The sequence below is a fragment of the Panthera onca genome, chromosome B3, assembly GCF_046562875.1.
Source record: "Panthera onca isolate mPanOnc1 chromosome B3, mPanOnc1 haplotype 2, whole genome shotgun sequence".
NCBI lineage: Eukaryota > Metazoa > Chordata > Mammalia > Carnivora > Felidae > Panthera > Panthera onca.
In genome coordinates this window covers 21,282,404-21,299,079 of record NC_138344.1, presented here as the reverse complement: position 1 = coordinate 21,299,079, position 16,676 = coordinate 21,282,404, and the positions used below count along the sequence as shown (strand labels likewise).

The 16,676-nt window shown below is 41.5% G+C and overlaps 1 protein-coding gene and 1 long non-coding RNA gene across 2 annotated transcripts in view; one reads left to right on the top strand and one right to left on the bottom strand.

Annotated features, from left to right (window-relative positions):
* Window positions 1–2,434: 2,434 nt before the first annotated feature.
* Window positions 2,435–13,634, bottom strand: LOC144616725 (uncharacterized). Its single transcript, XR_013556395.2, has 3 exons — window positions 13,553–13,634; window positions 4,416–4,602; window positions 2,435–3,667 (listed from the first exon to the last, which is right to left on the bottom strand). It is a non-coding gene; the product is annotated as an uncharacterized LOC144616725 (long non-coding RNA).
* MTMR10 (myotubularin related protein 10) overlaps window positions 3,786–16,676 on the top strand; it is a 54,984-nt gene continuing 42,093 nt past the window's right edge. Inside the window, exons 1-2 of the mRNA XM_060617869.3 lie at window positions 3,786–4,276; window positions 4,856–4,916. Coding sequence (XP_060473852.2) covers window positions 4,217–4,276; window positions 4,856–4,916 — 121 coding nt within the window. The 5' untranslated portion in view covers window positions 3,786–4,216. The remainder of the gene's footprint in view (window positions 4,277–4,855; window positions 4,917–16,676) is intronic.

The window sequence follows — 16,676 nt, the reverse complement described above, 5'->3', positions numbered from 1 at the left end:
GAATTATGTCATTCTTAGCTTAAAATATTGCAAAAGGTTTTCTCAGCTTTCAGGCCCTATGAGATCTGGCCTGTTCTTTCTCTCTGACTTTCCTGTCCCAGTGGAGTAGGGCTGCATCAGCTGCACTGGCCTCAAACATACCAGGCACCCTCTCACCTCAGGACATTTGCGCTGCTCTCCCCTCTGTCCCCAAGCTCTTCCTCCTGATTTCTACCTAGCTTACTCCTTCACTTCTTTGGTCACTCTCTGCTCAAGTGTCATCTTGTCCATGACCACACCTCACCTACCATCACAAACTAGAATTCTCATCCTCTTCCCTTGTTTTATGGCTCTTATTACCCCCAAACATACTATATATCCATTTTTGTATATATCTTTCTACTCATAATGCCATGAAAGTAGGAACTTTGTCTTCTTGGTGACCTGAATAGTTGTTTTGTTTTGTTTTAGCACAAAGGTAGCACTCATACAAATTTGGTAACTGAATAAATATATAAAATTCCTAGCACCTAATAGGTATTCAAGAAATGTTAGCTTTTTTTTTTTTTCTCTTCATAGGGGAAAGGAAATGATCTGTAGGGAATACCACTATCCCCCATGATAGGACCCATGATGGAAACAGAGTCATAAAAATAGGACAAAAGAGTGGCATTAGAGTCAAAAGAAGGTTGTAGTCAAAGTATCAAGGAGGTCACGGCTGAATAGAAGCCTTAAGACTAGTGCTATGGACTGCACTGTATCCTCCCCAAATTCATATGTTGAAGCCCTGACCCCTAAATGTGACTACATTTGGAGATAGGGCCTGTAGGAAGTAATTAAGCTTAATGAGATCATAAAGGGTGGAATTCTGATCCAACAGGATTAGTGCCCTTAAAAGAAGAGACACCAGAGTGCACATCCTCTCTCTCTTTCTTTCTTTTCCCCACCTTGGGCATATGAAAACACAACCACTGTTGGCAAACAAGTCAAAGAACTCTTAGGAGAAACCTATCTTGTCTATGCCTTGATCTTGGACTTCCCACCGTCTAGAACCGTGAGAAATAAATTTCTGTTGTTTCAGCATACAGTCTGTAATATTTTATTATGGTGGCGCAAGCAGAACAATATAATTAGGTATCTGAAAATGTCATAAAATTTAGGGTTAGGTCAATAAAAAAATCTGGAAACCAAAAGTTTTTCTATTTTTCTATTGTAGGGTCACATATTAGAGTTGTAGTTTCCAAGAAAACCAATATGGCAAAACCCAAATCACAGAGTAAGTCACTGAACTTTAAAGAAAAACTCACATATTACTTGGAGAATATTCATTGGAAAAAAAAAAATCCACTCTCCCTCCCCCCCCCTTTTTCCTTCCAAGATTTTGTTTAAATTTAAGTTAGTTAATATATAGCATAGTATTGGTTTCAGGGTCAGAATTTAGTGATTCATCACTTACATATAACACCTGGTGCTTATCACAAGTGCTCTCCTTAATACCCATCAATTATTTAGCTCATTTCTCTACCCACCTCCCCTCCAGCAACCCTGTTTGTTCTCTATATTTAAGAGTCTCTTATGGTTTGCCTCCCTCTCTGCTTTTATCTTATTTTGTTTTCCCTTTCCTTCCCCTAAGTTCATCGTTTGTTTCTTAAATTCCACATGAGTGAAATCATATGATATTTGTCTTTCTCTTACTGATTTATTTCGCTTAGCATAATACACTTTAGTTCCATCCACATCATGACAAATAGCAAGATTTCATTCTTTTGATGGCTGAGTAATATTCCGTATTTTCATAATTTGGTTATTGTCGATAGTGCTGCTATAAAATTGAGGTGCATGTGCCCCCTTTGAATCAGTAATCTTGTATCTTTTGGATGAATGCCTAGTAGTACAATTGCTGGGTCACAGGGCAGTGATATTTTCAACTTTTTGAGGAACCTCCATACTGTTTTCCAGAATGGCTGTACCAGTTTGCTCTGGTTTTGAGATATAACTGACCTACGAGTTTAAAGCATATAGCATAATGTTTGACTTACATATATTGTGAAGTGATTACTGCATTAAGTTTAGGAGCATTTCATCATCTCATACAGACACAGTAAAGAGAAAGCAAAGAAAAAATTTTTTTCTTGTGATGAGAACTCATAGAATTTACTGTCTTAACAGCTTTCTTATATATCATACAGTTGTATTAACTATAGGCATCATGCTATACATTACATCCTTAGTACTTATTTATCTTGTAACTGGAAGTGTGCACTTTTTGACCACCTTTCTTCAATTCCCCTCTCCTATCCCTTGCCTCTGGTAACCCCAAATCTGATCTTTATTGCATGAGTTTGTTGTTGTTTTTTTTTTTTTTAAATCCATTTACGGTAGAAAAATCAGACTATTCATAAAAATTTTTTATTTTTTATTTTTAACGTTTATTTATTTTTGAGACAGAGGGAGACAGAGCATGAACGGGGGAGGGTCAGAGAGAGGGAGACACAGAATCTGAAACAGGCTCCAGGCTCTGACCGGTCAGCACAGAGCAGGACGCGGGGCTTGAACTCACTGACCGTGAGATCATGACCTGAGCCAAAGTCGGCCGCTTAACCGACTGAGCCACCCAGGCACCCCTCATAAAAATTTTTAAATGTGTATGCACAGTGTTAACACCCATAATAACCCAAAGAACTTAACATTTTAAAGTACAATTGTGGTTCCTGAGCAAATGAAATCATGTGTTACCCAAACTAACAAGAAAAATCAGTAGTGTTCTAAATCCAGGATAAATTATTTTCAGAGAAAAAGCAAACTTTTGAATCTCAAATTTTTTTAATGTTTCAATTAGCAACACTTGTCAGTATGATTATGATTCATATGGTCATACTGGAGCTTCCTTGTGACATTAGTTATAAAATGCTGGATTAGGGGTTTATTCAGAGCAAAAGAAGGATCAACTCTCAACTAACAGATTCCCCAAAGTGGTACATCACTAGCCCCCCTCCACCAAAGGCTGCTTCAGTTCGGAAATATGTTTCGAGTTAGGAAATGCCCTGTGCTCCATATGCTTAAATTCATCTAAGTGTTAACTGCAAAATTAACAGGCGGACTTTTTGTTCCTTTGCCTAATGAAGGCCCCACACTGCTAGTGCCTCACTCTTGCTGGGTTTTTGATCATTTATCTGCTCACTAGGTATCTTTACCTGTTTGGATGGGTGAGAAAAGAAAGGACGTTAACTTGTTTAATATCTTTTATCCACATTAAATTTTAATAAGGAGGGTCAAAGTTATAATAAACTAAGTTGAGGAGTCTGAGTTGACTGCCAATGTCATGTCAGTCCCTAGGCCCACGCTGGTCTCAACATCCCATGGAAATCAGCAGTCAGCTCAGCTTGGTAGGATATCCCAGTCTCAAAGCTTTGCGCAAAGACAACAGACGGGATGATGGAAGACAATCTCCCAAACTGTAGGACCTTTAAGGGAGCTTTATCCAGACTGCGCTAGACGTTTAATCCTGGTCGCTGCTGGCAGCACTGGTCCACTTTCCCAGTGCGGTTCCTTCACATGCTGGACGCACAGTGTGACTGGCTGAGTCCGGGGCACCAGAATCCCTTTCCCCATGCCTGGGCTCCTCCCGACGACTTAAAACCACAATGCTCGCGCGAGCTGGGTGTCTAATGAGCCGCCGTCAAGGGAGCTGTGCCAGGAAAAGAGAGAGCTCTGAGCCAAGGTCGCCGGCCCCTCCGGCTACAGCCATGACCCCCGCGGGCCGCCGTAGGTCCCTGTGGGCCCCAGTGAGCCCTGCGGGCCGCCGTAGGAGCGCCCTCCCCAGCTGTCCTCTCAAGATGGCTGCCGAGCCTCGCTCCCCCCGGCGCGCTCCCTGAAGGTCCCGGCAGCAGGCGGGCGGCGCGAGTCTTGCGTTCCGGGACCAGCGCGGCCTAGAGGCCAGGAGCGGCCGGCCGCCGACCCCGCGCGCACCGTCTCTCGGGGCGGGGCGCCGGGCCCCTTCCGGGGATGGGCCCAGGCGCCCGAGTCGACCCAACTCTGCCCCGGCTCCTCCCCGCTCGGGCGGGCGCTCCGCCGTGTCCCCGCCCGTCAGTCCGCCCGGGCCGGCTGGCCGCAGACGGGGCCTGGGCGGCCGCACGGGGAGCTCTGAGCCCGCGGGCGTCGGGAGGCGTCGGCGCTACCGCTGGCCCGCGGCGGGTCCCGGGTTGCGACCCGGCGGGGGCGAAAAGGCGGCGGCACCATGTTCTCCCTCAAGCCGCCCAGACCCACCTTCAGGTCCTACCTCCTGCCGCCGCCCCAGGTAAACAACCCCCTCCTCGAGAGCGCTCCTCTCCTTGGCGCTTCCGGGGAGCCGCCGGGGCCGACCCCCTCGGGAAGCTCCCCGGGTCTCCCTATCCCCAGCCGTGCGATTGCCAGAGCCCCGGCGCAGGGAAACGCACCTTCTCCGGAGCCCCCACTGGATCGGTGGAAACTTGTAAAACTTCGCCACAGCCTTTCTCTGCCTGGAGACCTGTGATCCGTAGTTTTGCCGTGTGTGGGGAGTGTTTGGAATCGGACTTATTTAGCTCTTTGCCTGGCGATTGTCCGCGCGGTGGCCGCCAGCATGAGTGCATCGTTTGTGGGCACCTGGTGAAGAGGTTACCTGTCATAAATGTGAACACCTGGAAACGGCATCGGCCGTTTTCATATTTTTGTCAGGCTCCCCAATCGATAATGAACAGATCTTGAAAAGATCTGGTAGAACATGTGAAAGATTTTAAGGGGGCGGGAGCAATATGTGTCTGTTGCATGTGTCATCACTTAGAAAACAAAATTTGCTTTGGTATCTCACGGGGGAGGAAAAGTTTTGATCTTGATTTATTTTGCTAATGTATTTCAGACTGACGATAAGATTAATTCGGAACCGAAGATTAAAAAACTGGAACCAGTGCTTTTGCCAGGTAAACATCAGAGTTTCAGCGGACACTTTAGTAATGTGTTTTGGTCCAGGATTATTCTACCAACTAGTACCATGTGGTTAACTTGTTTCTTCTATTTCATTTTAAACTTTATCCGGTTAAAAATCTAAGGACTGAGGGCAGAAAAACTTGATGTTTGTCTTTGAAAATATAAGCACCCTAGGAAACTGTCAAGAATATCACTGTCTTTCTTTCTTTCTTTCTTTGTCTCCTGAAATGGTCATTTTTTAAGCAATCATTAATTGCTTAGGTAGGGAAAGTACTCTTTGCCCTTCTTGCCTGCAACTTCATGCATTAATGATTAATAGATCATCATTTTAATGGTATGAAAAGCAACTTTTATTATGTCTGGGTCTCTATACCAATAACAAAGCTTAGTGAACTTTGAATTACTTACTTGGCAATTGTTTTTTTGAAGGTGTCAGCTGTGTTTGCAAATTTACTTGTTTCAGTTTAGAATGGGGTTTCCCAACAGAGGCACTGTTGACATTTTGGGCCTGAGTATTCTTTGTTATAGGGGCTGCCCTGTGCATTGTAGGATGTGTATAACAGCATCCCTGGCCTTTGCCCACCAGATGCCAGCAGCACCCCCGCTCCTCCACCTCCTAGTTACAACAACCAAAACGTCTCCAGACGTTGCCAAAACTTATTTTTTTTGTTTTTTGCCTCTGGGAGCAAAATTTCCTCCCAGTGAAGAAGCACTGGTTTAAAGCAAAATTTACCTTAGAAGACCCTAAGAGGTAGAGGTAGGAATTGTGGTAGATAGGAGCTTAGTTTTAAAATATATAAAATATTTAATTGGTATTTTGAATTGTATAACAAGGTATAATAATTAGGAAAGTCAGTTGTTTAATGTGACTATAGAGGGAAGTAGTCAGATACTTAGGGAAGCCTGTTTTAAGCCTGAAATCTAATCACATACCAATTTGTGTGGCTACCGTCAGCATTTAAGAATCTTACTCGTTACTTAATGTTAAATCTAATAAAATGATTGGAACTTTATGGGTAGTAATTGAGCAAATATGGAAACTTTAAATTTTGTGCATTAAAATTTTAAGTGTTAGGTAGGAACAAACACATTAAAAACGTCAACCTCTTAAAAATTATAGATGCAAACTCTTAAAAATTGTTTTTAGCTTTATTATGGGAGTTAGTTATAAATATTTTGCCTTTATTTTGTTAATGCTTTTTATCCTACCAGGGCGTGCTAAATAATCCTTTGTACTTTTCCTTAGTATTAACAATAGAATTAATAAGTAACCTTTGCTCCGTGTGCGTGCTCTGTTTTGGCCTTAGTCACTCCAGGCATTTCAAAGTCAGCTGTGGGAAACAGTACTCATCTTGAATGAGTGCCTGTGAGCTATTGAACTTTGGCTTCCTTTACTTTGTCTGAATAGGCCCTGTTCTTCGGCCTTGATGTCCCTCTTCCGACATTATGATTTGACTCTAATAAACAACAGGTCTTACATACAAATGATAGTGCTGGATTTTTTTAAGATTGAGTTTTATATTTAAAATAATGCTTATGAAAGTGTTACTAAGTATCAATGAGCTTGAAGGACTTCACACTGAAGGATTATGGTTCTGTAGAATTAGCTAAAACCTTACCTCTCTACTAAAAAGTCACAGTTTTCTGGGGAAGACATAAACTTATTTCCTGACTGTAAGTGGTTTACTTGTCCCAGAAAGGGCAGTTAAATCTGGATAGTCTGATTTGTGTTACATTTTCTTGCATTGGCTCTGGGTACACATATGTGATGGCTCTGGTACCCTGGGTTCTGTTTGCAGCTAACTTATTTCTTACAAAACATTTAGCCAATCCTAGATTAGTGCGTCTTTTGCCTGCCTTCCTCACCCCTTCTGTTCTTACTTTCTCCTCTTGGCCTTCCCACACACTTACAGTTTCTATCTGACCACCCTGTTGTGGTCTCTCTTTCTTGCTTTCCCTCTTGAGTGACATGTCTGACCACCACTAGAACCTCTGTTGCTCCTTCTTTGGCCTGCATCCTACTACTCCACCTGTGAAATCTGGGAAGGCAGTTGGAAAGTAACTGAGGCATTGGTGATCTAAAGACATGGGCTCGGTTAAGGCTTTTACTGTAAGGGCTTACTTAATAATATAGTTCTTGCCTTCATTACAGTCAGCAACCAAGAGAAAACTTGGCCACGTCACCTGTGGCTTTACATAGGCATGCAGAACAAGAAGGAATTGTTCAGATACAGTATTGCATGTTATGCTTGGGCATAGTGCCTTGGATTCAAGGATATCCTACTTTAGATGCCTGAAGTTTGAACTTTTATAAGCAGATGAAAATTAGACACAAAATCAGCTGTTTGTGTACAGTTACTGTGTGCTCTGTTGGAACTTAAGGCTAAATTTAAAACGATCTTCATCTTTTGTTAAATGAAGAAAAGAGAAGACACTGGTCACTTAATTTAGATTGTGCTTTATGCTTTATGTTAGGAGTTTTCAGTTTGCCTGGTTCATGAACTTCCTTGAGATGGAGGTTGTACTTAATTCAACTTTGTGGCTGTGTTGTCTATTGTAGCGCATTGAGATGTTGATTGAGTGAATGACTATATGAAAGAACCCCTCAGGGGCACCTGGGTGGCTCAGTTGGTTCAGCCTGTGACTCTTGAATTCAGCTAGGGTTATGATCTCACGGTTCCTGAGATCAAGCCCTGCATCGGGCTCTGTGCTGACAATGAGGAGCCTGGTTGGGATTCTGTCTCTCTCCCTCTCTCTCTGCCCCTCTGCTGCTCACATGCCGCTCTCTCTCAAAATTAGTAAACTTTAGAAAAGAAAAAAAGAACCCCTTAGAACACCAGCTTGAATGGTTACCATAGACATGCACACATGCAGACAGACCAACTCTCAGATTCAGCAGTCAGAGGAAGACTTATTTTGTCATGTGTCTCTGCTGTCTCCCAGGGCCACGCTTCTTAAGAGAATTATTATCTAAGTCTGGAATTGAAATACAGTCCCTTATCAAAGCAGCTGGCTTTGTCTAGGCTTTCTCTTCAACTTCCCAGCGTTATGGGAATCTTGGTCTTTTAACGATTGTATATGTATAAAATCACCGCAATCCTTTTGAAAATAGGGAGAGTTTGAATTTTTAAATGAATGTGTGTGTATCTGTGTTCCTGTATGTATTTGTTAAGACCAAGTACTGTCAGACTATGCTCATATCTTTGGATAGCTGTTGGACTGGTGAGGCAGTTCACTGAGCATCTGAGTGTAGCTCAGTGCTAGATGGGGAAAGTGCTGGGAGTAGTGCACCTGGATCACAGCAAGACCTGTGGACAAGGTGGAAGATTGTGACCTATATCACTGTCTTCCAGGGTCTGGCTGGCATCAGACCTGGATGAAGTTTTTACCAGCTCTTGGTCAAATTAAGAAAATGCAGCTTTTTTCCATAGAACTAAATTGATTTTTTTAAGTTTATTTTTGAGAGAGAGAGAACACAAGTTGGAGAGGGGCAGAGAGAGAGGAGACAGAGAATCCCAAGCAGGCTCTGCACTGCCACTGCAGAACCCAAAGCTGGACTCAAACTCACCAACCGTGAGATCATGACCTGAGCCAGTCAAGAGTTAGTCACTTAACCTATTGAGCCACCCAAGCGCCGCTGAGCTAAATTGATTTAAAGGATTGTCCTATGTTCTGGGATTTTGTCCTTCCAGCTTCTGGTATAGATATATTCTGTTAAAGGATGGTGACAATAGCTGTGTTTTTAAAGGAGTTTTTAAATTAACAAAATAAAGAAGGTTAGGAATTCTGTGTTGGTTGCCTGAATTGTTTTTGTAGTATACCTAATTTGTGGAATCTGAATTTGATGAGGTTTTCATAATATCATAGGTGCAAATTAATAAGTACTTACACAGAGATCATCATTAATTTTGTCTGCCTGGGAGTCTTTTCACTGTCTTCTGAAAACTTCACCCTCTCTCTTTTGACACATTGGTCTCCCAAATCCCCACACAGCCTTGGGTTCTAGTGTCCCCAGCAAGGATAACAACCCATCCCAGACTGCAAGAATGGGCACAGTTCTGCCTCTGGGTATTTTCAGATTGGTACTAAGCAAAGAGATACTTTTTGGTAATTCTTCCAGTGATCATAGTTCAGAAAACCTGCCCCGAAGAGGGAAATCACATGTTGGAGAGAGGCAGAGTCACACCACTGGGGGAGACTTCCAAAGGTGTTAAAGCTCCTCGGCTTCGTTTCTGACCCTTCAGCTAAGATCCTTAACTAATATATAGTTTCCAGGTTATTCCTCATAAATCCTGTTATCCAGGAAGCACCAGTTTATTATCTTCATGTGACAGATGAGAAAACTATAGTCGCGCATGTTGTTACATATAAGTAACTTGCCCAGTATTGCACAGCTAGCAAGGGCAGAGCCAGAATTCTGAGCCCAACTCCCAGCCTGAGCCTTTAACCACTATGCAGCAGGGCCTGCCTGACCTCCCTGGTGACATTAGGGTAGATTTATGCTTTGGAACTGGAGGGAGGGCGGATTGGATGTCCACCTAGAAGTTATCTAGTAAGGTGAAAAGAGCTCTGTCCTTGGCTGTGCCCTTTCCACAACAGTGACAGATTTTGACCTAACTTGAGCAACTTTGCGACTCAGCTGCCAGAAAATGGACCGTCTTGGGAGGCAGTGGACTTCCTGTCGCTGGCTGTGCCAAAGCAGAGGCTGGTGGAATGCCAGCGGCTTTGTCATGAAGTTGTGAGATTTGTAATAAGTAGGCTTAATGGCCTTTTGTCTCTTCTAACTCTGCAACAGGATCTTTTTAAGGATCTGTGATGTGGGAGGGAGGATTTGAGGCTTGGAACACTATGGCTAAGAGTAAGGAGTTAATTGTTCAGCAGGTATTGGATGCATGTTCCACACTGTTTGGCAGAGGAGTAAAAAGCTAAAAAAAGTTGGGGTCCTGTCGTGAGACAGTTTCTGTTTATTGGGGGAAATGCTTCAGGAGAGCAGAGGTTAAGAGAGCTCAGAGGAGGGTCACCTAAGCGAGATTTTTGGGGAGAGGGTGTCAGGAAATGACTTCTGCTCTGCATCTTGAGTGCCTGCTAAGCCTCAGCCACTGTGCTAAGGCTGTGTCTGCTCAGCTCTTTCCCCTTCCCATCTATAATGCCAGCAGGGCTTTTCAGCATTGAGATTAACTGTTAGATCGATAATGAATGCACTCATTGTCTGAGTCTTTTGTAATCGGATCAGAAAAGCATACGACCATGGGCCATCTGGAAAATGAAAATAGCCATTGTTGAGTAGATGTCTTGTTTATATATTTTTTTTAACGCATTCACTGTTTAGACCTGTTTTATCTACTGTTTTTGTTTTCTGCCTCACTGTAGTTCTTATGTCTTCACTTGCATTGTAAATCCCTTAATGGTCCCCTTTCTCTTTCAAGTGTTTTATGTTTTGTGTTGTTTTTTATTTTTATTTTTTAGTTTGTTTATTTTGAGAGAGAGAGAGAGAGCATGTGTATGAGCTAGCACAAGCTGGGGAGGGGGAGAGAGAGAGAGAGAGAGAGAGCGAGCATCCCAAGCAGGCTCCACACTGCCAGCGCAGAGCCCGACTTAGAGCTCAGTCCCACAAACAGATCATGACCTGAGCCGATATCAAGAGTCAGATGCTTATCCAGCTGAGCCACCCAGGTGCCCCTTTGTATTGTTTTTTAATACCCTTTTGTAGATAAGCTTTAGAGATGATTGTAGGCTGATTTTCTGTAGTATTTTAATTCATACGTACGTTACTTTTGAAAGTCCCGAAGGACTTATAACTCCATTTGGTGCAGTGTACCGTGTAACCATTGTGTTTGTCCCTCACCTATAGAGCCTTCAGGGCTGTTGTCCTTAGGCTGCTGCTGCGGTGCCATAAGCCAGCATTTTGTTACTCGCTTCCTCCGTTCTGACCACCAGTCTCTTTGTACCTTAGCTCCTGCTCAGAAACTCTTTGTGAACCTGCACAGGTAAAATCCTGCTTACCCAGGATAAAAATCCAAATTCTGTAACCTCTATAATTTGCTAACACTCCACCTTGCTGACCTCTGCACCGTTTCCCAGTGTTGATACTTGCTTCAGTCAGGCTGCTTCCTTTCTCTCTTCCAAATGCCTGTTTGCTTGTGTAGCCTTTGTAACTATTTTATCACATGTTCTCTCTATCTCAGTCCTCTTCTGCCTGCAAGATTTCCTTCTGGTTTCTTCCCAGAGTCTGCACTTCTAACCATCCTTCAGCCCACACTGTGGGTGGCACCTGCTGGAGGTGCTGCTTGATTACATGCTTTTTTGTATTGTGTGACCTGCAAAATTGGACTCTTTAGTATCCACGAGGGCATCAGAGTTGCACATGTTGTTACATATAAGTAACAATGTGTTTGTCTTCTGTATAGTTTCAACCTCCATTAGTAATTTTTAGGCCACTTAAATTCCTGAATTTATCTATAGCTAAGGTTAACAACTGGTCCCACTTTGCTCATGACTATCCTGTATTAGTGCTGAAAGTGCTGTATGCCGAGCCTCCCCTCAGTTCCAGACAGCCAGTCACCATATGTAAAGCCATATATTGAATTCTGCTTTGGGCCTAAATACATTCTATAGGTTAATTAGCCACTCTACACAGTAAAGTTTTGTCTTAAACTATTTTCCAAGATTAAAATGTATGAGAAAATTAAATTTTATTCATCAAAAATGGATTGATTTTCTAAATGTGTAAGGTATCATGAAAGATAATATGAAGTTCTTTGGTTCTCCAGAAGTTAAAAACTTAGCTATACCATTTTTGGAGATTTATTAATTTTACTTCCTTTCTTATTTATTTTTACACATGGAAGGGTCTTAAGAAAGCAAATTTTGATTCCTTCCCAGGTGGTAGTAGAAACTCTTGACCTATCATCTTCTGATTTAGATAGCTTTTTCTGTGGTGCCTTCTGCTTACCCCACAGTGAAGCCAATTTCCTACTTTGTCTTCTATGAGGCCTCCCTGTGGCTTCCCTTCAGTGGTGTGCTGGAAAGTGCTTGGTGGTGAAAACCCTCCCACCAGGTCTGATTGCAGGCTGTCAACTTGGGAGCACAGAGCTAGGGGTGGAGGGTGTGGGGGGAGGAGTAACTCAATGGTTCTCATGAGCCAGTGCAAGCCTTCCAGCACAGCACTGCTCTGCCACCTGAGAAGCGCAGGCACGCGGTCTCTGGGAAAACTTCATGGTCTCCTGGAGTTTTGAAGCTTTTGTTAGGTGTTTTTTTTCCTCAGGGGTCACTAATTCAAGACACACCAAGGACAGTCCAGAACTCTTCTATTTATGTATCTGTGCTCTCTAGGAAAAGGCCATTTTGTATCTTTTTCTTTCTTGTTTGTAAGCTAGTGTTGTGGCCCACAGGACTGCAGTACATAGTAGCTTTAACAACTCCTACCCAGTGTTACTTCTTTCTTACTAAGTATAAGCAGAAAATTATTGTGAGAGCAGACAGCCGTGTTACATGACCCAACCATTTTAAAGACTGATTCCATGTGAGTGAACATAATTTAGTGTCATCAAGTAAAACTCAAGCCAGGTTAACTTGACACTTAATTATACGTTTATAATAATAAGACCCAAATAGAGCATCTCCCCAGAAGTGCCCTCCTTTTCTTCCCCTGCCCCATCCCGCCCTACTGCTCTTTCTCTCCCAAGGGCTTATTCCCGTTTTCTGCTCTCAGAGCTGTGTGACACTTAAGTTTCCTTAAAAGACCATAGCATAGAGTCCCCCTGTTCCACTTTTGTTGTTGTTACTTTTCTATTTCTTGTCCAGTTTTTTCTCAGTTTTACTTTTAAATAAGCTGGAATTTATAAAAGAGTTGTATAAGAGTGCAGATAGTTAACATATACTGTTCACCTAACTTTCCCTAATGTTAACATCTTACATAACCTTGTTAAATTGAGCTAAATTAAAAAATTAGTATTGTTATTAACTAAATCGCAAGTTTTCTTCACATTTCCGTCGTCTTTCCACTGATGTCTGTTACTTGTTCCAAGATGACGTCTGGGATACTGTATTGCATTTAGTCATTATGTCTCCTTAGTGTCTTTAGTCTGACAGTTTCTCCATTCTTACTGATAGTTTGGTGAATTCTTTTGTGTTGGTGTATCGTTTTGAAATGTCTTCCCTCACCCCCTATTCTCCTTCCGTACTTTCTGGCATTCTGGAACTACCAAAGACTCCCAACTCCTCTTTTTGTTTTCTCTGCCCTGGCCCTGGAATTAGCTGTTTTTGCAAGGAGCTCTAGTTCCTTCTGTTGGAGAATGGTCTTAAATACCAAGATCTGTGTGCTGAATGTGCTTTTAGGCCTGGAGGGGACAGAGTAGAAAATATGCAAGTGTACTAGTAACCTAAGTATATACCCATTTCTTTATGTCTGCATCCATCTGTGTATATGTGAAAGTTCTCACTTAAGTAACCATGTCTAGCACAGGGGAAGGCAGACTTTCTGTAAAGTATCAGACAATAAATGTTTTCAACTTTGGAGGCCATAAATTCTCTTTTGCAAGCACCCAGCACTGCCTTTGTCCAATGAAAGGAGTCATAGATAATACACAAACAAATAAGCATGGATATGTTTCAGTAAAGTGTTACTTACAAAAACCAGGTCTGGACACATTAAATGTATTCTCTTTTTATCTTTGTCTCATTCTCAACTGCACTCATGGACTTGACATTTTACATTTGTGCCATCAGTAAGAGAATCATGTTGCTAGAGAAGAAGGGCTGTTCTAGAACGTGTGCATCATAAATACAATTGACTGATGGTACTAATGAAGTTGCCATGTCCTGTCCAACAAGACCTCCCATCTCTTTCTGTCCAATATTACATTCTCTTCCCTTCTCAGAAACCTAAAATCTTGTGGCATAGCTGTTTTTTAAGTAAACTTTTGAATATAACATTCATAAGAAGTATATATGAATCTTTAGCGTTACAAATGAATGAATTTTTGTAGCACTGTTTGAAGTCTTTGGGCAAGTGAGTTGGCTAGTTAAGAAGAGTGGCACAGGGGTGCCTGGGTGGCTCAGTTGGTTGAGTGTCTGACTTCGGCTCAAGTCATGACCTTGCAGTTCGTGAGTTCAAGCCCCGTGTCAGGCTCTGTGCCGACAGCTCAGAGCCTGGAGCCTGCTTCCGATTCTGTGTCTCCCTCTCTCACTACCCCTCTCCCACTCTCTCTGTCTCTTTCAAAAATAAATAAACATTAAAAAAAAAAAAAAAAAAGAGTGGCGCAGCATGAAGTGATTGATGTAGGTTATACTTTGTGAGCCAGTAGTCTTACTTTGAAGAAGTCCGTGTTATAGGAGTAACATCTAACTCTGAGAACTGAGAACTGTGAATAATTAATGCAGGGTTGTTTTTTGTTTTGTTTTGTTTTTCAAGTTAAGGGTTCTCTGTAATTGGTAACGAAGATTTCTTGGTGGGAAGAAAGGTTGAGTATTCACTAGTTCACATTCTGTTATTGGAAAGCATTGGGTTCAAGGAGCTATGGAAGATTTAAATTTTATGTATTTGAACTATTTAATGAGTTTCAGTGTATATTTTTGTCTTTTCAAATTTTTTTCTCATTAGAATCCAGTTAAGAGTAGTACTTTGAATCTTTAGTTCTGTTTTTATGCTTCCTGTATTTAGATACAGTACATTTCATTTTATGTAAGCATAGAGAAATAAATACTGAAAATTTTCTTCTTACTAGTTTAAAAAAAATTTTTTTTTAGAGAGAGCACAAGTGAGCAGCGAGAGGGACCCACACGCACACACAGAGGGAGAGAGAGAGAGAGAGAGAGAGAATGAGAATATCTTAAGCAGGCTCCATGCTCAATGCAGAGCCCAACACAGGGCTGGATCTCATGACTGAGATCATGCCTTGTCCTAGGCATTTGTCTAGGAACTGAAATTTCATCATTGAAGAAAAATCAGCCCATCTTCTACCCTCATGAAGTATATGATCCTGAGGGTGGGACAGGCAGTGATTTTAATATATATATATACACACACATATATATAAACAGTGGCTGTGTAAATGCTAGGAATTACAAGTGTATGATGGTAGGATTGAAGGATTTAATCTAGTCAGGGAGATTAAAACAAGGCATGGGGGGGCGGCATTCCTGAGAAAGTGATTAGGCTAAAGGAGAAGAAAAGAATATTCCAGGAAATGGGAACAAGACGTGCAAAGACTCATGTGATGGAAGAAGTAGGATCCCTAGAAGGATTAAAAGGGCACTGTCGCATGATAGTGAGGAGGACAGTGTTAGAGGGCGAGAGGCACAGGGCCTCACAGGCTATGTGAAGGAGGCTTGGTTTCAGGATGGACAGCTACTCAAATGGTATAAGCTGAGAACTTGACATGAGTAAATTTCAATTAAATCCTCAAGTGAATGTTAGGTTGCTGTTCTTATAATAGGCTTATGCATTTTTAAGTATAAAAGTTATTGCAATTCAAATTTACTATAACATTAGTTTTGTTGAGAGAAAGATCGTTTTGAGACGATAGTTGCATTCTTGAATTGGTAAGTATTTGGGGCCTGTCCTCAAACAGGTTCTACCACCACTGTTAAGGTTTTCATAATGATAGTGTAGATGAAGTAGATCAGTACCCTCACTTGTCCACCATTGACTCTGGAGGTGAATTGCTTAAAGGTGTCCTTGGGTCTATTTGAGTATTAGATCTTGAAATTAAGGTTTATTTTAATGATGACCGCACTTTAAATTCCTGTCAAAGCACATTATAAATTTTGTTTTGACCTCTTATGTTTCTTTCTTTAATCTTCGCTTTTAACTCTAAAACTATATTTTAAAGTTTTATTGGCGGGTAAGTTCAAATTTGGGTGCAGAGAGACACTCACTTTAGCTTTGTGGAATATACCTTATTTAAAAAAATTTTTTTTTAATTCAATTTATTTAAAAAACGAAAAACTGTTCTCACCCATTTCTCCCATCCTCCACCTCTGGCAAACTAATTCTTCTCTGTACCTAAGACCTTGGGTTGTTCTTGTTTGTTTGTTTGTTTGTTTGATTCCATATATAAGACAGATTATGCAATATTTGTCTTTGATTTATTCCTCTTAGCATAATGCCCCCAAGGTGCAAGCATGTTGTTGCAAATGGCAAGATTTCATTTTCTTTTTCAACTGAATAATAATCCTGTGTGTGTGTGTGTGTCTGTGTGTGTGTATCACATCTTCTCTATCCATTCGTCCATTGATGGACACTTACATTGTTTCCGTATTTTGGCTATTGTAAATAATGCTGCAGCTACATGTGGGTGCAAATATCTTTTCAAGTTATGTTTTCATTTTCTCTGGATGAATACACAAAGGTGGAACTGCTGGGTCATAGGGTAGTTCTATTTTTAATTTTTGAGGAACCTTTATACTGTTTTCCACAGTATCTGCACCAGTTTACATTCTCACCAGTAGTGTACAAGGATTACCTTTTCTCTACATCCTCGACAACACTTGTTATTTCTAATCTCTTTGATAATAGCCATTTCAACAGGTGCGAGGTGATACCTCATTGTTCTTTTGATTTGCACTTCCCTGATGATTAATGATGTAGAGCATCTTTTCATTTTCCTGTTGGCTATCTGTATGCCTTTGGAGAAATATTTATTCAGATCTTCTGCCCATTTTTTAAATCAGGTTTGGTTTTGTTTTGCTGTTGAATTATATGAGTTCTTTATATATTTTGGGTGTTAGCCTCATATATATAATTTGAAGAT